Genomic DNA, 24898 nt, shown 5'->3' with positions numbered 1-24898 from the left:
AAAACTGTTTTGGGCAAATTCCCGAGCAAATACCCATTTGGTTTTACGTGCGCGGCCACACACACACACACACACACACACACACACACACACACACACACACACACACGATGATCTTCCAACTCCTTGGACAACGATTACCATTTACTATTTTCCACCAAAGACAGGATTTGTGACTCCCTGTCTGACAAAGATGATGAACTACATAGCTCGACATCTGTTTCAGTATCATTTTCCCTTGTTAAGCACGTATTGTCGTCATTGTACTCCTCATGTCGATCATCCGCACACTCGGTGTATGTGACACTGCAGATTCCACTGACTCTTCTTGCAGAAATGCCAATATCTCATATGCCACTTCTTTACGATTATGCGAAACTCCTTGGGTTCCTTTCAACTTCGACAACTGTTGTAGATATAATGCAGTGTTTGCTTTGTTTATCATTGCCATTGCTCTGCTTTGTATCAACACCACTAGAACTGAAACAATGTTTGTGAGTTATTCTTCAACTAAGCAGTTCAGCTATGCTCCGTAGTCTCATGGTGTGCTCAGCAACAGCTAACTCCAGTCCCACCTCATGTTGCCATTAGCAGCCAATATTGTGGTTGCATCGTAGACAATATGTGAGGCATTGAATGCCGCAAATGCATTAGCCCTTTGCAGCCATAAACTCAAGGGGTTCCTCATAAGCCTGCATATTGGTGTGGGTATACCAGTCATCCTCTTCAGCAATTCAAGCCATCACCGAATGTGAACTTGTTGGATAGATGAGGAGAATTACAGAAAACAAAATATAGCAACAAATCAAAAATATTGATTAATTATCATTCAGTTACAAGTATGTGGAAACATAATCTGCACCATCATTAAGCATAATTTTAATACTCTGACTAGATGTCATCTAAGTGACAGAAATAATTCACTCTTGCAGCTGCTTTCATGTTTCTTTAGGTGCACTCGACTTTCAGCAAATACTATCACTTTTGAACTGCTTCTGCCAACATAATGACTCTGAACACAGCCTAGCTCAAGGCAGCCAGACAGCAATGTCATGCATATACAAGTTGTTTCCTGAACATTATACATAAATTACAGTTTGTTGCCATAATAGTGGGTTAACAAAGTGAAGTTTCATAGCCTAGATTAATAAAAGTTATAGCTGTATCACAGTGTGGCAAATCACAGACTAAAAAATGCAGGAACAGTTTGGAAAATTTTAAATATCGTAGGTGTCATCCGCTTTTTTGTTTGAAAGCATCAACATCTAAAGTGTTTATTTTGACAATCTTGTCATAAAACTTTAGCTGCTTTTGTTACAGTTTTCACAACAGTTGCATCAACACCAAAAGAAAATATGAGACTTCTAAATTATTGACCAATAGACGGGTATCAGAATTCAGCAAAGTATGTGCATTTTTATTTTTTCGTATGTATCTATGTGGTGTGCTTTTCAAGAGTAAAGTACTGTAAATCGCTCATCCTTCTTTTTTTTTTTTCCAACTGGGCTGTGAAGGAGTGGAGAGAGTGTCAGGGATAAGAAAAGCGAGTTGGGGTGGCAGTCATTAAAACAAAGGCAATTTTGATTGCAGCGAGATCTTGTTATGGAATTTCGATCGCAATCTTTCTGCTCTGAATTGTAAAATATTTTGCTAATTCCCATCTGCGTAGGGAAAGTGACCATCATAATAAAATAAGACAATAATATGAAAAGAATAGTTGAGCCATAAAGCGAAAACGCTGACTCTCCGATAGGCACAACAAAAAGACTTGTCAGACAAAGCTTTCGGCCAAACAGGCCTTCATCAGAATTAGACAAAACACACACACACACCTTTTTGTTGTGCCCTAGCAGCTATCCTTGGTTGTCATGACCGTGTAGAAAGCAGCACAGTGGTTGCAGCTTAGCTGGTTTCACAGGCAGCCTTGCCTTTGATGGGATAGGTGATGCTTCTCATTATTCCATCCTGGACTTTCCATCGTTTGATCAAAATAAATAAGAGAAATTGAACTTTGCACAGACACATTTGCCCATGAGCTATTCAAGACAGGGACAGTCAGGTTGAGAAATAATCTGAAAGTGGTTCTTAACATGCATTGCCAGACTTCTTAAGTGTGAACTGTAATGTAATCATGTCAACGTAGAAATTAATGAAAAGTTTTATCTGATAATTTAACACTACCTTGGCTCCCATTCCAGAGCCAGTACGAATGCACTTATCATCAGTCAGCTCCGTGCTGTTATCAAAGCTTTGTACTAAATGTCTCATAAAAGCTAAGAACCATACTTTGCTTTAGTTGCTGCTCTATTTGATGCTTTTATCACTATCACAGCTCCTACATAAACTTAGCGTAAGGCCTGCTGTTCCAGCTTGAGTGCCTGTCTGTGGGTAGGTGGGGGCAAACAGGTGACATGCAGCAATCGGACAACCAACTGCTAGCGTGTGTGAGCAGGTATGGCCATGCATGTGCAGAATGTGCACAATAGCGCTTCCTGGGGGGCTAGCCTAAGCATCCAGCATCTACTCCCAGGAAGAGTGTCCTTACACCACGGGACAGCAAAGGAGCATCCTTCCCTGAAGGATCGGAAAGTGTGGTTCCACATAGCACATATCTTACTGCCTAAGCCAGGAGGTCGTGCTGATGGAAGGGTAAGAGGGTAACCAGTAAGCAAGAGTTGTTGAGCCAAGACTTTTTTCTTTCCAGTCGTCAAGATGGGACTCAGGTCTGTGGAGAACTGTCGAAATTAAAACAGCGAAAATATTCTCAGCAAGAACAGTGACATTCAGCTGAGTGTGGTTAGATCCCAGCTATCACAGGGTTGAAATGACTGCCAAATAAATCTTACCTTGTAAGATAATTGGCAAGGCACTACTGATTCCATGACCAGCAGTTGTAGTTGGGGATACGGAGCTCAAAGGAAGAACAATCCATCAAGAGATGTTAGCACTTATTTTCATAGCAATGTTGCTGTCCAGAAGTACTGATAAGTCTCTTGAGTAGCGGAAGGAGTCTTAATGCATGAATAAAAAAATATAAATACCTGTTGTGGTTGTTTGCTTAAGGCAGAACCACATTTCCATTTGATATGTAACTGTCTTATGATGATGATGATGATGATGATGATGATGATGATGATGACATGTGACAGAGGTAATTCAATATCTTGGAGCTTTTTCACTTGTTTGAGCTTCTTCTATAAGTTTTATTTGATTGGAAAATGATAGTGTTTATTGTAGACAATAACTTATAGTAGACAATAACTTCCATTCTACAGTGTGGCAACAATTTAAACTCAGCCTTTTTCTACATCAGTGTTCCAAAATTCCTGCTTACAAAGTAAGGACATATTCTGGGGTGGATTACTGGACTGAGATGCTCAAAGCTCTAACTGCAACCGCATCAAAGATCCTGAGGATTAACTAGAGTATTGATTGTTGATCAGATGGATTTGCCACGAGTCCAGATGTGATTATTCATCATGCTGCTGGAGAAATGAACACACATTCTTTATTCAGTGAATCAATACTGATGGGAAAGTCTTCCCCAGTACTTGAAATCTTGAACCACAAAAGGAGGTTATAAATGCCGTTTATTGCATACAGTGTCTGGAATGAACAGCAATGGCTGCCAGCAACTTTTGCCCATATGTTTTATGTGCAAACAAGCTGCTGTTACTACAACAAAGCCGGCTACAAAAATTTTCATTTTTTATTGTGACTCAGGAATATATCGTAATTAGTGTAAAATCATAAGATAGTGCATTTCAATAGAACAGTTATTCTGTGGCCATGTGTTCATCACTGTTATGTTTCTCTTTTCTTCTTTTATGTTGTACATATTCTTATTATGTCTGTTTTCTTTGACCAGGCTTGAGGAGGAAGAAATGAAAAAGCTGGTGGAACAGCGGAAGCGTGAGAAATTAGAGGAGAAAATGGCTCGGCAGAGAGTCAAGGATCAGATAGAACAGGACAAGATTGCAAGGCGCACAAAGTTTGCAATGGGCCCAGCACCAGAAGCTGGAGCTACTTCCCCGACCACATCACCTGTGCCTACGCCAGCATCTCAGGTGCAGCCCCCACCTCAGAAGGATTACACTCAAGCCAAACTGCAGGTATGTGGCCACGCATATAACACTAGAGTTTGTCAGACAGAAACTCCATATCCTGTTATAAAGTTTTTATGAAGACATTTATGATCAGAGTGAAGCTAAAATCGAAATAATTATGTAAATTTCTGAATAAATTTCAAACAATGCCATTAGTATGAGTGAAGCGTGTGTGTGACCATGCACTTGGGTGTGTGATGTGCATGCAGTGCTCAGTGCTTTTTCTGTGTTGTAAGTAGTTGTCTCTGATCTAAGTAGTTGTCTCTGACCATCCCATTGTTTGTAAACTTCAGAGATAATTGAATATTTTAATATGCTTTCTACCAAATGACACCAGGAGATGATTGTTTGTACTTGGCATTGGTACAGCCTTTGTTTTATTCATAACATTTAGCTCACTTTCCTATCAACAGTGGATACCCAGTGTGGGCTCCCTAGCTTTTATATTATTAGTGAAATGGCATAGTAATAACATTTGATGTTATAACTGAGGACAGGAAAATCATTTTCTGTCTTCTAATCATCTCCTCCTCCTCCTCCTCCTCCTCCTCCCTCCCCCTACCCCTCACGAGTATTTTCTTCTATTTGTCATCCTTGTGATCATTCTAAGGCATTTGACTATACCAGTCACAAGATACAGGATACTTTGAGGAAGCATACCACGTGGACTCGGCGAAATAATGACCAACTGACAAATTCTTCTCTCTGAATTGAGAATTGAATCACTTGAGGTGAATACCAGAATGGTTTGCTTTAATGGGTCACAGCCGATTTCCTGCTTCATTCTTGTTCTGATCAAGATGGTCCTTCCTTTCCTTAAGGGGTCTATCCTCTTGCCCTTTCTTTTCGTCATTTGAATTAATAAGTTATTGTCTGCTTATGGAGGATGCAAATTTACAGTGTCAGTACTACTCTCGTGTTACGGAACAGCTCACTCACTAGAAAAAGCTGGTGTTAACCACTTTCTTTTGACCTCATCCAGAATAAATTTAGAATCAACTAGTAACCAGCCCCAGCTTCACATTGGTAGCACTAAGTATATAAGGCAGGATGACTTGTCTGTCACTCCAGTAGTAAGTTACATGATCCTTCCTCATTAATCAGCCTTTGTATTAGCAAAAACCATATTAAAATCCCTACAGTAGTTCCTCAAATTAGCCTTCACATACAGACAGAAAAACAGAGCAGGGTCTTTTAGTAATATATGTGGATAAAGCTCAGCAAAAATGACTATATACCTACCAATATGATTATAGAAGCCTTTGAAAGATATTACATCACATAATGACCAGCACATTCAGAGGTCCCCCCAGGGGACTTGCCACTCTCTGGTGGGTTCGTGCTTGGCTACCATGGGACCCAGTCTTTGCAGCACCTTTCCCCTTCCATGCTGCACGCCTGTTCTCTTGTTGTCCTTTTTCCTGTTCCTTGGGGAACATGTCTGGTGTGTTTTCGGGAATGTTCCGCATTGTCTGTAGCTGACATAAGAACAGTCTCACCATTGTTTTTCATTCCCTTTTCCTTTCTTCATTCACCCTCTCCTGTCCTTCCTTTGCTTCAGCGTTGGAGGCTCCTCTTTTTCTTCTTCATCCCTGTGCACTCATGAAGGGCAGCCCACGTGTCTGACACCTAACAGGTGACTGGATAATGCGTAATTCCCAGCTCCAAGCCAACAGGTGGGGTTTGCACGTACCCCCTGGTGCAGACCAGGCCAGGGGAGGGGTGATTGCCTGAGCTGCTACCTTCCCAAATTGCCGATAGAGCCCGCTGTCAGGTGTTTGGGAGGTGTGACCTGAGGTGTGAACAATCACCTAAGGAGGGTGCAGCCCTTTGTGAAGGAGGCCCCCAGTTGAAAAGAGCACGCCATCTGAGACACTGGCAATTGTGGGGCATTTTCTCACAATGACACAATCATCATCTTTGCAGTCCACGTCTAGCAGATGTAAACGGAATAAAACTCCTGATTCAAAAACCCTCCCAGCTGCACCCTGGTTCCTCGTGGTTCCATGTACTGAAGACAATCAGTCCTCTGCAATGGTAAATCCGTTTCTCAATCAGAAAGGTGTTGATGCAATTGCTGGCACTTTGATATCCTGCTCTCATTATGTGATGGCACTTTGCTTTTGCAGACTACTTCTGATTCTCAGGTACAACGCTTCCCGCTTCACTTCTCCACAGCTACCCTGTTCGTGTTGTGGCCTATAGAACTCTGAATTCTTCCTGTGGTGTTATTTACACAATACTTCGTACGTCGAGAGAAGAGCTCTTGACAACTGGTAGCGCAGGTGCGTATTCGACACAGACGGGCAGCAAACCAGCAGCGGTCGCCCAGCACTATGGCAACACTGAGGTGTTGCCACAGTAAGGTAAACAAAAGCTGACAATCTGACTGGCCATCATGGATGTATGAAGCACGAGCGCCAAGGCCACGTCAACAGTCAGAGCTCTTCTCCCGCCATACATACTGTAGACTGCTCAATGGTTTGACTGAGGCAGAAATCCAAACGTACCTCTCTGATCATTGTATCATTGCCGTCCATTGGGCGATAAATGTAGATGCATCGTTAGTGCCCACACGCACTCTTTTTCTCACTTTTGATAGGGTGGTGCTTCCGTCCAAGATCAAAGCAGGCTATGCAGTTATCACAGTCTGACAGTACATTCTGAACCTGATGGGCTGCTACCAGTGTCATTGTTTCAACCACGTCTTGCCGACAGCTGGCCAAATGAGTGACCTGCGGTAGGCATGCGCACGAGGGCAATTGTCCACCTCCTCCTGCTCCCAGCTGTATCAACTGCAATGCTGATCATGCTGCCTCTTCTCGAGATTGTCCCGTGTATCTCGATGAGTGGGCTGTCCAGGAGATCCGGGTAAAGGAAAAAGTTCCTTATCCAGTTGCTCACAAGTTATTTTCTAGTCACAAACCCTGCTTTCTACTGTCTGGCACTTACAATACTGTTCTTGCTACATTTCGCTCCATGAAGGACATGGCCACACAGACATGCAATGTCAGATTGACCTCTCAGGTTGGGAAATTGCCCAGTGTCATGGTAGTGTCACTGTCCCCTCGTCCAGCTGTGCAAAAGGCCATCAGACTCTCGCCTGGGCAAAGTCACCAGCTGCACAACAGGCAGGCCGGAAAGGACAGAAGGAATACTCCCGTCGAGACTTCCTATGTCCCCCCAGCCAAGCAACACCTGATTCTTCCTGTGCTAACCAGAAAGGCTTAAAGAAGTCCAACAAAGGCAAACAGTCTTCTAATCTCCTTCAACGGTGTTGCTATGAATTACCTTCACCTGTCCGGCCTCCATGTCACAGGTGCACACTTCCAACCGTTTTTCTGCATTGGGCTCCACATGCAGACTGCACAAAGAAGCCGACACTTCTGTGGACCTCAGGGGGCACGATCCTCGTGCCTCTGCGCCCTGTAGCAGAGTGTCTTCACAGGCTGGCTCTCAGCAGCCACCGAAGTGACACCCCTTCTTTTTTCCTCCTCATGACTCTCCTCCAATGGAACATTTGTGGCCATCGATCCCACAAAGAGGATTTACGGTTGATTTTAGAATCCCAGCGTCCACTTGTACTCTGCCTTCATGAAAGAAAATTGCGTCCCCATGACACTTTGAGCTTTTGCTTTTCTTTCTGGTCCATTTTGACATTCCCCCGAGGTCAGCATTCTGTCTCGTGGGGGAGTCATGCTGCTCATACGGGATGACGTTCATAGTCAACCCATCTCCCTGACTACCCATCTTCAAGCTGTTGCAGTTCGCCTTTTCCTTCCTCACTTGACCTTTTCCATTTGTACCATTTATATCCCTCCATCATTTGATGTCACTTGGACAGACTTCCTCCAGCTTATTGGGCAGCTACCTCACCCATTTGTGCTATTCGGTGACTTTAATATGTACCATCCCCTCTGAGGTACTCCGAGAACCTGTCAGAGGTGCCCTCATGGCTAACCTTCGTAATCAACTTAATCTCTTCTGCCTTAACACAAGAGCACTCGTGTTCCTTTTTGACTCCTCACACACTTATTCCCCTTTGGACCTATGCTTCTACACTGCCCAGCTTGCCCATCGTCTTGAGTGTCTGTGCTTTCTGACACCTACTTGAGAGACCATTTCCTATGTGCTATCCGTTTGTAGACTCCTACCCCACCTGTGTGAACACCCAAATGGCAACTTACTAAGACCGACTCATGGCTTTACTCCTCCCTGGCAACCTTTGACGAACAAGATTTCCCCAGTTGTGATAACCAGGTGGAATATCTTATAAACGTTTTCCTTATTGCTGCAGAATGTTCCATTCGTTGCACCTCCTCTTTACCATGCCGTGTCCCAGTTCCTTGGTGGAATGAGGCATGCCACGACGCAATTCACGTGCAGTGATGTGCTGTCCGCTTTTTTAACCGTCATCCTGTGATAGCAAACTGCATTCATTACAAATAAATCCATGCACAGTGCCGGTGCATTCTTTGGGATAGCAAAAAAGCTAGCTGGATTTTGTTCACTAGTTCTTTTAACAGTTCCACCCCCTCCTCTGTCATTTGGGCCAACGTCAAGCAGCTCTCTGGGACCAAGATCTATTCCCCAATTTCTGGCCTGACAGTAGCAGACAGTGTCAGACAGTGTCATTGTGGACCCTATTGCTATCTCCAACACCTTGGGCCACCATTTTGCGGAAATTTCGATCTTTTCCCACCATCACCCTGCCTTCCTCCATCAGAAACGAGTAGAGGAGGCTCGGGCAATACCCTTCTCTTCTCAGAATCGTGAGTGCTACAGTGCTGCCTTTACTGTGAGGGAGATAGATCATTCTTTCACTTCATTCTGATCCTCCGCCCCAGGGCCAGACACTGTTCACATTCAGATGTTGCAACACCTTTCTCATGATGCAAGCAAGCACTTTCTGCTTAATATGTACAACCGCATGTGGGCAGAGGGCATGTTTCCCAGATGCTGGCATGAAGCCACTGTCGCATCCATACCTAAGCACGGTAAGGGCAAACACCTTCCTTCTAGCTACCGCCCCATGTCTCTCACCAGCTGTGTTTGCAAGGTGATGGAACATACGATTCATGCCCGGCTGGTATCGTGTCTCGAGTCTCACAATTTACTAACCACTGCGCATTGTGGATTTCGAGCGCACCGTTCGGCAGTTGACCATCGTGTCACATTCTCCACCCATGTCGTGAATGGTTTTCTGTGGAAATCCCAGGCTGTGCCCACAGTTTTCAATTTGGAGAAGCCTAAGACACCTGCTGGAGGTCTGGTATTCTGTGTACTTTTGCACATGGGGCTTTCTTGGCCACCTGCCCCGTTACCTTGGGAAATTTTTAAAAGACTGAGTTTTCAAGGTACGTGTGGATTCTGCTTTGTTGGACACCTTTATCCAGGAAAACGGTGTGCCTCAGGGTTCTGTCCTGAGCATTGCCCTCCTTGCTGTCACCATTAACCCTGTAATGGCCTCTCTCCCGCCGGGCATCTCCAGCTCCCTTTTCATTGACGATTTTGCCATCTGTTGCAGTTCTCCACAGAGTTGTTACATTGAACAGCATCTTCAGCAATGTCTCAATTGTCTTTATTCATGGAACATCAACATTGGCTTTTGGTTTTCCGCTGACAAAACCGTTTGTATGGACTTCTGGCGGCACAATTGGTTTCTCCCTCCGTCTTTTTTTAAGGAGATGGGACCTGGATAAACTGAAAGAACCAGAGGTTGTACAGAGTTTCAGGGAGAGCATAAGGGAACAACTGAAAGGAATGGGGGAGAGAAATACAGTAGAAGAAGAATGGGTAGCTCTGAGGGATGAAGTAGTGAAGGCAGCAGACGATCAAGTAGGTAAAAAGAAGAGGGTTAGTAGAAATCCTTGGGTAACAGAAGAAATATTGAATTTAATTGATGAAAGGAGAAAATATAAAAATGCAGTAAATGAAGCAGGCAAAAAGGAATACAAACGTCTCAAAAATGAGATCGACAGGAAATGCAAAATGGCTAAGCAGGGATGGCTAGAGGACAAATGTAAGGATGTAGAGGCTTATCTCACTAGGGGTAAGATAGATACTGCCTACAGGAAAATTAAAGAGACCTTTGGAGATAAGAGAACCACATGTATGAACATCAAGAGCCAAGATGGAAACCCAGTTCTAAGCAAAGAAGGGAAAGCAGAAAGGTGGAAGGAGTATATAGAGAGACTATACAAGGGCGATGCACTTGAGGACAATATTATGGAAATGGAAGAGGATGTAGATGAAGATGAAATGGGAGATACGATACTGCGTGAAGAGTTTGACAGAGCACTGAAGGACCTGAATCGAAACAAGGCCCCCGGAGTAGACAACATTCCATTGGAACTACTGACGGCCTTGGGAGAGCCAGTCCTGACAAAACTCTACCATCTGGTGAGCAAGATGTATGAAGAAGGGAAAGCAGAAAGGTGGAAGGAGTATATAGAGAGACTATACAAGGGCGATGCACTTGAGGACAATATTATGGAAATGGAAGAGGATGTAGATGAAGATGAAATGGGAGATACGATACTGCGTGAAGAGTTTGACAGAGCACTGAAGGACCTGAATCGAAACAAGGCCCCCGGAGTAGACAACATTCCATTGGAACTACTGACGGCCTTGGGAGAGCCAGTCCTGACAAAACTCTACCATCTGGTGAGCAAGATGTATGAAACAGGCGAAATACCCTCAGACTTCAAGAAGAATATAATAATTCCAATCCCAAAGAAAGCACGTGCTGACAGATGTGAAAATTACCGAACAATCAGTTTAATAAGCCACAGCTGCAAAGTACTAACACGAATTCTTTACAGACGAGTGGAAAAACTAGTAGAAGCCGACCTCGGGGAAGATCAGTTTGGATTCCGTAGAAATACTGGAACACGTGAGGCAATACTGACCTTACGACTTATCTTAGAAGAAAGATTAAGGAAAGGCAAACCTACGTTTCTAGCATTTGTAGACTTAGAGAAAGCTTTTGACAATGTTGACTGGAATACTCTCTTTCAAATTCTATAGGTGGCAGGGGTAAAATACAGGGAGCGAAAGGCTATTTACAACTTGTACAGAAACCAGATGGCAGTTATAAGAGTTGAGGGACATGAAAGGGAAGCAGTGGTTGGGAAGGGAGTAAGACAGGGTTGTAGCCTCTCCCCGATGTTATTCAATCTCTATATTGAGCAAGCAGTAAAGGAAACAAAAGAAAAATTTGGAGTAGGTATTAAAATCCATGGAGAAGAAATAAAAACTTTGAGGTTCGCCGATGACATTGTAATTCTGTCAGAGACAGCAAAGGACTTGGAAGAGCAGTTGAACGGAATGGATGGTGTCTTAAAGGGAGGATATAAGATGAACATCAACAAAAGCAAAACGAGGATAATGGAATGTAGTCGAGTTAAGTCGGGTGATGCTGAGGGTATTAGATTAGGAAATGAGACACTTAAAGTAGTAAAGGAGTTTTGCTATTTGGGGAGCAAAATAACTGATGATGGACGAAGTAGAGAGGATATAAAATGTAGACTGGCAATGGCAAGGAAAGCGTTTCTGAAGAAGAGAAATTTGTTAACTTCGAGTATAGATTTAAGTGTCAGGAAGTTATTTCTGAAAGTATTTGTATGGAGTGTAGCCATGTATGGAAGTGAAACATGGACGGTAAATAGTTTGAACAAGAAGAGAATAGAAGCTTTTGAAATGTGGTGCTACAGAAGAATGCTGAAGATTAGATGGGTAGATCACATAACTAATGAGGAAGTATTGAATAGGATTGGGGAGAAGAGAAGTTTGTGGCACAACTTGACCAGAAGAAGGGATTGGTTGGTAGGACATGTTCTGAGGCATCAAGGGATCACCAATTTAGTATTGGAGGGCAGCGTGGAGGGTAAAAATCATAGGGGGAGACCAAGAGATGAATACACTAAGCAGATTCAGAAGGATGTAGGTTGCAGTAGGTACTGGGAGATGAAGAAGCTTGCACAGGATAGAGTAGCATGGAGAGCTGCATCAAACCAGTCTCAGGACTGAAGACCACAACAACAACAACAACTCCGTCTTTACATCTTGGGTCTGTTGGTCTTCCATTTGTTGAAAATACTAAGTTCCTCAGCCTCATAATCAGTTGGAAAGTTTCTTGGTCCGCTGTACATGGTCTCTGTGTCCTACATGTGCTCAGTGGTACTTCCTGGGGCACAGATCGAACCGCCCTCCTCCATTTGTACCGGTCCCTTGTCCATTCGAAACCAGATTTGAGTGCTTTGTTTGTGCATCTTCATGTCTGTCCCTCTTACGTTGTCTCAGAACTATCCACCATCATGGCGTCCATTTGGCCACTGGCACCTTTTACACTAGCCCGGTTGAGAGTCTATATGCAGAAGCTGCTGAACTACCACTTCCCTACTGCTGTGTATTTCTCCTCAGGAGGTATGCATGCCATTTGTCTGCCATGCGTGGCCACCCATCCTATGCCGCCTCCTTCTATGACTACTTTGATTGCCAGTATAGGGAGTGCCCCTCTTCTCTGTTATCTTCTGGAGTTCACTTTCAGCTCTTGTTCTGGCAGCTTAACTTGACGCAACCTGCAAGGGCAGCCCGTGTTCTCCTTGGCCTTCATTTCCTTCTTAAGGACACTACTCCAGCCGCTCTCTATCCCCTTCAGTTTCACGACCTTTGCATGGAACTTCGTGATAGTATCTTTGTGTACAATGATGTCTTTCGGACTGACCATGGTGTTGGGTGTGCCTTCGTCATTGGTGCCAACGTTTTTCGGTATCAGCTTACAGCACACTGCTCAGTATTTACAGCAGAACTCTTCACCCTGTATCAGGCCACAGAGTAGTCTGATGCCACAGGCTCTTCAATTGTGTCCTCTGCTCAGACACCCTGAGCGCCCTTCGAAGCCTCTGTGTGCTGTACACCGCTTATCCCTTAGTGCAACGGGTCAAGGAAAGCTGTCACTTGCTCCCTCTTAATGGAGCCACGGGGATGTTTATGTGTGTTACCGGTCATGTCAGTCTGACAGAAAACGAGGCTGCTGCTAAGGCTGCAGTCCTTATACCTCATCTCACTAGTTTTTATCTTCCTTCCGATGACCTCTATTTTGCCATCTGATAGGAGGTGGTGTCATTTTGGCATTGCCACTGGTTCTCCCTTCATGGGAATAAGCTCCAGGTTATTAAGCCTCTCCTGGCGACTTGGACAAACTCCTCTCGGCCCTCTTGCCGCAAGGAGGTCATTTTAACTAGGTTGCATATTGGGCACAGCCTTTTTAGCTATCACAATTTGTTAAGTGGCACTCCCCCACCACTTTGTGCCCAAGTTTTAACTGCCCACCATTTCCTGATAGAATGCCCATTTTTTAACTGTTTACGTTCGTGCTTGGGTTTGCCATCTGAGTAATCGGCCGTTTTAGCAAATGACTCGTAGGCTGTTAACCGCATTTTACTTTTTATCCATCGTAGCAAGATGGCGAAGGCCATTTAGTTTTTTGGATCTCCATTTCTCTATGGGGTATTTTATATACCTTTTTGCACATCCCTGCAAAGCCATCTTGTATTATGTCGATTGGGATTGACATGTAGTCGATTTTTAACTCTTATAGTTTTGACATGGGCGTGTATGACCCTAGTTGTTTTTGCACCCTAAAACAAAACATTCAGAGGATTTGTTACTTGAAATAATTAGGTGTTTATATAGGTCACTACATTCTCCAGGCCTTATCATCGAGATCATTTCAAACATTGTAGGTATTGGTTCCATATATTCTTTTACATGGATACATGTATTATGTTTAGCGGAATCAACTTCTAAAACAATTTACTCATGTCAAAAATGTTTACTGTTCTGAAAGAAGTTGCGTAAATTATATATGAAATGTTACCAGGACGCACTTTTCACAAATGTTTTGAGCCAGTACGGATGCTGATAACTGCTTCCGTGTGTACCCCCTAATGAATATTCTGGATTTGTTTGTACACTTCACATCCTTTGATCCTCAGTTTTCTTTTCTGCTACCACATGTACATTTTCTATTACCTCTCCCATTGTGTTTTCACCTTTTAGACTAGCCTGTCTGGGTCTGGCAGTTGACAACCACACTTGACGTTGGCAGACAGAAGAGAATTCCTTTTTGAGTACTTGAATTTCATATTCAGCAGATTTTGAAAATAAATTGTTTATTTTATTTGTTTCAGATAAGATTAACAAATGGACAAGCCCTCACACAAACATTTGGAGCAAAAGAACAGTTGGCAGCAGTTAGATTGTATGTTGAGTTAAACAGGACAGATGGAGCTGGACCATTCTCTCTAATGACAAATTTTCCTAAGAAAATATTTACAGATGATGACTACAATAAATCGTTGGAAGCTCTTGGTAAAGTATTAAGTTTATTTTTATTATTACAGAGAATAAGTGTGGTATATGTTTCGGAACTCATCCATTAAGATCTCTAGCCTAAATTGTATGCTTGTTAATTGATTGATAGTGTGATGTTTAAATTGGCTATCCAGTTGGGCCGCAATGCTGAAGAAGTGAAGCTCTTGTTTGTCCTATTCTATCCTGTACAAAGTGTAAGAGAAAAGTAGTGAGTCTGACTTTTATCTACTAAAGTTTTTATTGTTTTCAAACAATAACTTTGTTCCCTTCAAAGTAATTCTCTTCAGAAGCTATATGCCAGTGGAGTCATCATGTCCATTCTTGCTACTAACACTGAAAGGCTTCAGTTATTAGGGCCTTTAATATGTTGGTTATATTCTTTTGAATCTTCTTCAGAGTCCCAAAATTATGCCCTTTTGACATTTTTCAATTTCGGGAAAATAAAAATGTCACAAGGACTCAGTTGAGGTAAATAGGTAGAGAGAGGGGGTGGGGGGTCTGTGGACCAACAAGGGTGTCTTTAGAGGACAAAAATTCTGTGACAGGAGTAGCCTTGTGGCGTGGGCATTGTCATGTTGCAGCATCCACTTATCTGCAGTGTCTGGTCTCACTCGATTCACCCCTTATCTGAGCCTTTTAAGAACATCTTTGTAAAACACTTGATTGTCAGTCTGTCCTGGAGGAACAATCTCACAAGAGCATGCACATGTTCAACATTTTCATCGGTTTCTGGAGTTGAAGGTCTCCCTGAGTGAAGCTCATCTTCAATTTGCTCTCGGCCTTCCAAAAATTATTTGTGCCAGCAAAAAACTTCTACTCTTGATGAAGATTGTTCCCCATACGCCTGTTTCAACTTTTCACAGATTCCCTAAGTTTAACATACAATTTGATAGCGTAATGTACTCTAAATTTCACTTTTCCATTTTTGTAACATGCAAGAGAAACACAACTTCACTAATGGCACTCTCAAAAATCGCATGAGAGAAATTGAGATGCTGAAGATTTTCTTTACCAAAATGTTACTAGAGGTGTAACACTTTTTTTTAAAATTGTGTATGTGGGAGAAAACTTAATGAAAATAGCAGTAGCTCTCAGTAGTGTGAAGCAGTGATTCAACATTCTCATTCTGATTACATTATAACGTAAGTTTGACTTATGGGAAATAGTGAGAGAACAAAACTGCTTTTGGGTACTAAATTTTTTTTACATGGTAACAGTCTGCAATTTCACAAATTGAAACTATCAAAATAGCTATCTGAAGCTATCAAAATAGAATGTTTCAGTGCTAAGACTTGGTGTGACATAATTATTGTCACTCTATGACGATGTAGTGTCTCTGAAATTAATTGCTTTGATCATGTCATGTTCAAAACTGGTTTCCTTAACTTGCTTCATATTGAATTTGCAGTGACTTGAAAGGTTTGAATTGTAATTTGCATAAAAAAAAGAAAATATTTACATACATCAATAATGTTATTGTCAAATAAGGAGTTTCATGGGCAGGTTGATGACTCCAGCTTGTTACGTTTCTATTCACATACATTCGTGAGTATGGACACCGTCTGAAAATAAAACAAGAAACTGTGATGGAAGCAAAGAAACTGTCACAGAAGCAGCACAATGATAAAAATAATGCACATCAGATGTGGGAAATCTGTCATTAAAGTCCCAATTTCCTTAATGGGCCCAGACAAATGTGAACATATAATAATTGCTCCTAACTTCATTGTGGTTGTACCTGTTAGTTCATTTACAAGAGAACAATAATGCATACACCCTGACAAGTCAGCCATCTGCTGTGGAATAACTTGTGATCACACGTTTAACAGAAGCCACCTGAAATTAATTTGTATCTGTGCACTTTCTCATTGCCACTTCCAGAAAGAAGGAATAAAAGTAGTAGTTTTGTTTCCACAATTCGTACTTATTTGTGATTCAGTTTTCCTTTTTGCAATGGTATCTGATGATGGTAAGCCTAATGTGTAGAGTTGAAAAGGCCATTTAAAGGCCACATTGTATCAAAGGGAAAATTGTCTCAAGAAAACTATAATGTCAGTGCTGCCAATACACACACACACACACACACACACACACACACACACACACAAGTACATACATTATTCTGGCTTTTAGAACTAAAAGTTACTTCTTCAAGGAGGAGGGAGGGATTAATTGGCCAGTGTTGAAAAGGAAGGACAGGTCACTCAGAATTCAGGACAGGAGGGACTCATCTTTTTTAACTTTCTCCAATCTATCCCTTTCCGCTCCCCGAAGAAGGAACTATTAGTTTCAAAAGATAGGATAATGTGTGTGATTTCTAGAGACTGGAAAAAATTTCATTTTGCAATAAATGCGAAATAGATGTGAATTCTGCCTCACAATGTGAAACTGTGAAATTACCTAATACACTCCCTGATAAAATAGTTCACCTTGATACAGTTCATTACGAAATGGTGAATTGTATCAAGGCGAACTATTTTATCAGAGATTGTTTGCAGTAGCTTTGTTTTCTGCATATAAATATTGAAATGTAATCAATTATCAGTTACTGGTATTTCTATCATCTGGCGAAGTCCATTTTGGAAAGATATTGTGTGTAAGGATCTGTTTGCAAAATAAAAAGTTTACGAATGCAATGACATATCAGTGCATTCAGTGATCTGGTGCTATATCTATTGTGGGCAGTTGTATGGTCTATTTAAGATAGACGCTGCGTAATCCAACACATTACTCAGCCATGGGACCTAGCATTTTATGACTTAGAAATGCATACATTTGTTCATTAGCTAAAGCTCAAAAGACAGTATAATGCAGGAAATTTTAAAGTGGCAAATTAGGTGGCGAATGTTTTGAACTGTGATAGACCCAATACCACTAGAGGTCGGGCGTGCACTACATTGTTAACAATAGTCTGCTTACCTCAAAAACCAGTTACACAGTAACGATTCCAGAGTGTTTTCTATTGTGCATTGCTCGTTGTTTCCTTGTCTTGTTTTAAATAAGTGAAGTGACTAACCGTGGTCCATCATGGATTTCGATTACGACCCTTACATCATCAGAAGAGATCGGCGATCCCTGTGACAATGTGTGTCATTTTTGCTGTGGGCTGATGCCCTGTGAAAGCGAGGAGCAGCTTGTTTCCCCACATTGCTCGTCTTCCTTCTGGATGTCAAAATTTTAGTTTGCTTATGCTCACGGCCATCTGCCACTACAGCTGCACTCTGTGCTGTAGCGTTTGGAAAACAAAATCTGTAACTTTTTTTTTCTGCGCCAATGCTCTTCTGCTAATGCAGGCTGTATAAGCTCCAAGACAACCAGGAAATCCAGGAAAAACATGGAATTTTTTCATCCAGGAAAAATGCGGGAATTTTTTAGAATTCAGGGGGATTTTTCACTGTTTTAGTTCCCAGTTAAATTTTTGTAATTTTGATAGGTAAGGACTGGTATCCTGTTACAAAGACCTTTAATTTAGCTCACTACTACGGAATAATACTGCAGCAATAAAACATAAACGAGAGAATAACACCGAAATAAAACTTCAGTTGCAAAGAAAATGCACTATTTACACCCACAAAACGCAGTGCATACACAAGCGTCTGGCGTCAGCAAAATGTGTCACAGACTAAGCAATACTTCATAATAATAAATTGCTTTCAATGCGTCTTTCTCGTGGACCTAGTTTCGATGAGGATGATGTCACAATTGTTTACACTTCAAACAAGTGGTGGGAAAATATTGCAAGTGGTGGTTTGAGAAGTATTCCTTTCAAAGTAACTTTCGTTTGACGCAAGATGAATTTGTGATGCCTTTCTTAAATCGCAGACAGTTAGACTCTCATTCAAAATTTAACACTGAGACAGGTGCTTGCAAAGATTTTGGGTTCCAAAAGACCAGCCAATTATGCCATTACTTAAAATTTTACTGGCACACTTGTGTTTCATGTCTTAAAGGGTAAAAAATGCTAAGAAGACCAAATTTGAAGGTTAGTTTGTCACATTTCGTTTAATACTATCATGGTTTACAAATTATGCAGAAACATTTGCAAAAATATAATTATTCTTCAAAAAAACTGCGAAATGAGTTCTTGAGCAGTTTCACACATAACACATTTTTATGCAAAAGTTGACGGAACATGTATTCAGCCAGGTAGCCTTGAAATGTTTGGTGCACAGCAGTGAAATTCGTAATCATGCTTGTCAGAAATATTCCACTGCTGCTATTTAACTGCTCTGCTTGTAGCTAATTTGTATGCATATTAACGTTTCTTATTTGTGTGTTTGCGCTACTTACCAATGGTGTTGCTATTGGCTGACTTCATCACATGTCCTATTGCTCAATATCTGCAGTCATTGGCTGTTGAGATTGTGTGACATGAGCTGTAATTGGGTGACAAAACCGTGTTGCAATCTAGATAATCTAGATTTCAGTGCTCCAGAAGCTATCATGCTGTATTTGGTGGAATGTGTGTGTACTTTCGTAATACGAAAATATGCACTGTAAATTTTGTCATACATCAATGATCTTTACAAAACGTGTTGTTTCTTGCTGGATTTCATTTCCGAAAGTGTCGGGAAGTTCTTTGCTGTATATAAAATCTTCACTATTCAAAGGATTGAAAAGTTTGTCACTAAACACAGAAAAAAATTTACTTTCCCCCAGTGAAAAGTGAATTTTTGGCAAAAGGTGTTTTTAACCGGAAAATCCAGGAAAACTCCGGTCCCCCCCCCCCCCCCCTCACTCACACTCTCACACACACACACACACACACACACACACACACACACACACACACCTGTAAAGTTAACATACATTTGGTTCTACTTCTATGTTAACTGACTTGTCAGTTCTATCTGTGGCATTGTCAGACACCGGCCGAAGTGGCCGTGCAGTTAAAGGCGCTGCAGTCTGGAACCGCAAGACCGCTACGGTCACAGGTTCGAATCCTGCCTCGGGCATGGATGTGTGTGATGTCCTTAGGTTAGTTAGGTTTAAATAGTTCTAAGTTCTAGGGGACTAATGACCTCAGCAGTTGAGTCCCATAGTGCTCAGAGCCATTTGAACCATTGTCAGACATGAGTCAGATGGCTATGAATGCCCATGAAAGGTTGAAAGTAATAGTCTGTAGATTTTGTAGTCATCAAATTCAGCAGCAAAAGACAAGTAATGTCCAGAAACACTATAAGGGGACATTGTATGTGCTATACTGCCAATGTTAAATTATCAAATTTTGTGACCCAGTATCTTGGAAACTTTTTAAGACACCAACTTACAATTTTCCACAATTATTGAATGCACCTTTCTAGATACACTGAACTAGAATTATCACTTAAATTGTATTGTGGGATATGTTATCTTTTTTCCTCTCTCTCTCTCTCTCTCTCTCTCTCTCTGACACACACTTTTTTGACAATTTTGTAAATAAATGAACATGAAACAAAACAACTCAGGATATTTTAATTATTCTATTTCCATGAGTGTTGAACCTCACACTTGGCATGCTGTGAAAATTTCATGTCTCTACCATCAGTACTTTTTAGAAAAAGGGTCTTTTATTGCAAAAAATGTAGTTCAGAGATATTGAGGTTTTAAACTTTTTTTATTACAAATTCTTCTACAGACTTACATTTCTGCGTCTTCTTCAGTGTCACAACAGCCCAGTGCTTGCCGCCTCCTTTTCTTTCTTGCTTGTTTTGTCATTTGCTGAGCAGCTAACTTCTGCTTCACGTACACAAAGCTCATCCAGTTCCCGCAGTACTTTAGATGTGTTCTGTCCAAATCTTACCCCCCTAACTTCTCCAGAGCTTAATTCTTTCATAGTTCAAACCAAAAATTATTACAGCATCAGACACTGCTAACTTTAGAGTCATAAGGCCAACAAATACATTTTTAGGCACACGACACCACACACCGTTTTTGAAGGACTCATTCACATTCTGGGTCTTCCCATGTAAATATTTCTTTAGTAGCTCAGAGTTTGCCAAATCTCTGTGAATAGGTTTGATTTCCTCCATTACTGCCAAAGGAAAAGAATGTTCATGCGTAAATTCATGCATGGTGCCAGAAAATTCAGCTTGCCTATATTTACACCAAGTGTTTGGTGGAAGTGGACACAAAGCATGACATGGCTTTTCATCGGTTGATATTCGATGAAAGAAAGTGCTCCACACAGCTCTTTTCAACTTTTCTAAATTGTCACAGTTATCTCAAATGGCCTTCCCATAATATTCCTGTAATTCATCAATTACTTTGTCCGTTTGTCTTCCAGCACATTTTACTGTCTTGCCATCAGACAGTTTTGTGTTACCCAGCTTGGTTTTCAGGTTACACAGACGTGTTCCCATCCTTTTTGTGACATGTCCTACACACTCAAGTTTTTGTATAGGAACATCATATGGCTTACTGTTTTGTACTGCAATGAAAGCCTTGCTGTCTCCATCACCTAAGTAATTCACATATCTGACACACCTCTCCTCCTGTGAACGCTGGAATATGTACTCTCCTTTTACCTCCATTCCTCAACTTGTGCCATCATAATTTTTATACACTGCTGCTTATGAAGTAATCTGTTCTCCTGGTTCACTGTACAACCTTGGCAATACTTACTGTGAACTTCAAAATCCATAACTTTTCCAGTGTCAATACCTATTGCAGATGTAAAACCATTTTTAGAACTAAACCCACGCTTTTGTCAGGATCCATCCACAGCAGTGCTGATGTCTGTGTCACCCTCATTTTGTTCGACAGCTTCTGATGCAGCAACCATTGAATTTTCAGCCATAACATTTACAGAGTCTCCAATTGCTGTTACATATTTCGTATACCTAGAAGGTGGTTTTGCCAAATTCAACACAGTGCAGAGAACATTACCAGCCCTTGCATCTTAACCAATGCACCTAAGACCATAGAACAGTCTCTCATTAGTTTCATACAATTCGTTACCTGAACACTTTGATGAAGTATGAAACGCTTTTTCGTTTTTGCATTTCTGACATTTAATTATTAGTTTAGACACAGCACCAATTCTAGCTCCGATATCCTCATAAAGTTTAACTTCATCACCACAAAGACAGCAAGAGACAGTTTCAGAAAGAACTTGTGCAATGATTTGCAGATCAATAATGACGGTGTCCATAGTATCATTACTTTTATCACTGTTACCCATTTCTAAAGTTACTTTCCTTTTCGATGCACAAGGGGGCTTGGTCACTTCAGAAACATTATTGTGGTTTCCTTCCCTGCTACCACACATGTTTTCAAGTACTTCAGAAGAAAATGCAGGTCTCACATATCTGTTACCCACAAATTTGCGTTTCTTGCAGTTACTTTTATGGTTAGTTATTTTATTTACGTATAAAAAGCAATAGAAGCAGAACAATTGCTTACTACAAAAATAGCCAATAATCATACTACTTTCAACAAAAAATAGTATCAGAAACAAAGGACTGATTTGTTCATTCGTAATGCCAACTTCTGAGACGTGGCAGTAGGCACAAAACAAAGCAATTCACAGCCTTCTAGACTGTATAGTTTCCAAAATACAACTGCTCGACTGTGGCAGTATATGCGTAGCCGCAAAATTTGACAGTCACACGTCAATATTAAAAATATTATGTGAAGGTCTCACAATTGTCTGATTTTAATGTATTATATACCAAAATGTTCAGGAAAGTCCAAAATACATTATGGAGTAGAAAACAGAAAATGTCAAATTTCAATGAATTTTGTGTACAATCAGAGATGCATTCAGTTCATCGGTGGGAAAGTGCTACTGCTATTCGACAGAACAATCATTTTTGAAAGCTCAAATACAGCCAAAAGAAGAGTCTTTCAGAAGAAAAAGGAGTTAAAGTTTTTGCAAAAGCAAACATTCCAGTCACAAAGTTCCCAATCATTACTTTCTTTTTAACAGTCAATTTCAAAGAACAAAGACTTTGTGTGTCTAGTCATTTACCCCAAAAGAATTAGTAATTTTGTACGTTATCTACATCTACATCTACATTGATACTCCGCAAGCCACCCAACGGTGTGTGGCGGAGGGCACTTTACGTGCCACTGTCATTACCTCCCTTTCCTGTTCCAGTCGCGTATGGTTCGCGGGAAGAACGACTGTCTGAAAGCCTCCGTGCGCGCTCTAATCTCTCTAATTTTACATTCGTGATCTCCTCGGGAGGTATAAGTAGGGGGAAGCAATACATTCGATACCTCATCCAGAAACGCACCCTCTCGAAACCTGGCGAGCAAGCTACACCGCAATGCAGAGCGCCTCTCTTGCAGGGTCTGCCACTTGAGTTTATTAAACATCTCCGTAACGCTATCATGGTTACCAAATAACCCTGTGACGAAACGCGCCGCTCTTCTTTGGATCTTCTCTATCTCCTCCGTCAAACCGATCTGGTACGGATCCCACACTGATGAGCAATACTCAAGTATAGGTCGAACGAGTGTTTTGTAAGCCACCTCCTTTGTTGATGGACTACATTTTCTAAGCATTCTCCCAATGAATCTCAACCTGGTACCCGCCTTACCAACAATTAATTTTATATGATCATTCCACTTCAAATCGTTCCGCACGCATACTCCCAGATATTTTACAGAAGTAACTGCTACCAGTGTTTGTTCCGCTATCATATAATCATACAATAAAGGATCCTTCTTTCTATGTATTCGCAATACATTACATTTGTACTGATATTTCTCCTGAAGATAAGTACTAGACAGCATGTAAATGTCCAAGTGGTGGTGGTGGTGGTGGTAGAAGAAGAAGAAGAAGAAGATTGACTGACACCAATCCTGATACAGTGCTTTCCCGAAGTGTTCTGGTTAGTGCCTATTCAGAACTGGGCAGCCGAGAGGCAAATTGTGTGTCATATTCATTCTTTTCTTTTCTCGTCTCAGATTTAGTCTCATTGTCTCAGATTTATTCTCACTGCCAGGATCGACACAGTATCTTGGTAAGTTAGCCATAACACCACAACAGTAAGAGGCCTGCCATCTTGGTTCAGTGATCTGCTGGTCTGCATTGGAAGGATCCTAACTTTTATGGATGCAGCCTTCTTCTAATCCTGCTTCTTGTGCATCAATTTGTACAAAGAAATTAATGTGAATTTGTCTGTACTGGCTAAACGTAGAACCAGGATGTCTCTCTTGCTTATTTTTGACACTGTGTTGGGATGTGCTTGTCTTTCCATTGTTTCAACCACATATATTTGTGGGTGTTGTTAATATGCTATAGTCCACAAATAGGCCATGCTGTTCTTATTAATGTCCATAAAACATGAAGTTTTCCCTCTCTAAATCACTTTATTGGATCCAAAAAGTATTATGGGAGCTACTAATTGAAATATGTGAGCACAGTTACTAAGTGACTACAAAAATTAACATACTATTTTCATAGATAACATGTTTCTAAAAATCATTTTATTCCATTTCTAGGTCTAGTGCCTTCTGCTGTGGTCATTGTTTCACGGGTGCAGCATTAACACCAAAGCCATCTTCAAGCAGCTGCACTCTTCCAAGCTAATTCCATAAATGGAGATTATATATTTATGGTCTAATGCTGTACATTTGTTTTAAATGTGTATTTTGTTACTGTATATGTCTTGGCAAGTTAAAATAAAAATGGTTGATTTTTTAATGTCATTAATTTTTCAAAGTTACAAGTAGTTGGCACACTAAAACTTGTTACAGTACACTTTGTTGTGAAGATATCTTCCTGCCACTTCAAATTGTACAGGTGTTTGTATTGTCATTTGCTGTAATTAATCTTTTCTTATAAAGCAGAGCTTCAAATGTTGTTATTCTTTTATGATTTTTATAAAATAAATTACTGCAAGAGACTGAACATGTGAAAAGGCCTGAAAATGCAATAAACTGTGAGATACAGTAAATACATTGGTTTGATTTCAAAGATATTTTAACTGTGGATATATCCAACAAAGGTAACCACTCAGTCTTTTGGTGGTTGAACTATTTTACTGACACATAACTAGCTTTTGAGCAAGTACTGTTTGTCAAGAGCAAATGCACATACGCACTCACTCTCGCTATAGCACACGCCTGTAGGTGCATCAAGTCTGGCTAACAGCAGTTTGAAGGGGGGCTGAGGTCAGGATGGAAGGTAAGATGTATGGCTGAGAGGTATGGTAGAGGAGGCAGGTTGCTGTCAAAAGATGCAGCAATGTTAGAGTGGTTATGAGAAAGTTTTCTTACTACAAGAAGAGCAGTGACTTGAAAGTTAAATCTCTGTGGTGGTGTGTGTGCCTATATACGACATGTCAATCAGTTAGAGATGGTTACCTTTTCTCATCTTTGTTTATTGTTTACATTCTGTAATTTCCATTATTGCAGTAAAAAGGAACATTATTTTTCCATGTTATCCTAATAATATTCTGCTTAGCTGCCTGGCTTAAAAA

The 24898-nt window shown here is 41.1% G+C and overlaps 1 protein-coding gene across 1 annotated transcript in view; it reads left to right on the top strand.

Annotated features, from left to right (window-relative positions):
* Positions 1-24125, top strand: part of LOC124802596 (UBX domain-containing protein 1-like) — a 65771-nt gene extending 41646 nt beyond the window's left edge. Inside the window, exons 5-7 of the mRNA XM_047263476.1 lie at positions 3869-4112; positions 14303-14483; positions 23919-24125. Coding sequence (XP_047119432.1) covers positions 3869-4112; positions 14303-14483; positions 23919-23965 — 472 coding nt within the window. The 3' untranslated portion in view covers positions 23966-24125. The remainder of the gene's footprint in view (positions 1-3868; positions 4113-14302; positions 14484-23918) is intronic.
* The last annotated feature ends 773 nt before the right edge of the window (positions 24126-24898 follow it).

Source organism: Schistocerca piceifrons, chromosome 6 (assembly GCF_021461385.2).
Source record: "Schistocerca piceifrons isolate TAMUIC-IGC-003096 chromosome 6, iqSchPice1.1, whole genome shotgun sequence".
Lineage (NCBI taxonomy): Eukaryota > Metazoa > Arthropoda > Insecta > Orthoptera > Acrididae > Schistocerca > Schistocerca piceifrons.
The sequence above is the reverse complement of the archived record's forward strand: the minus strand, read 5'-3'. Positions and strand labels throughout refer to the sequence as shown.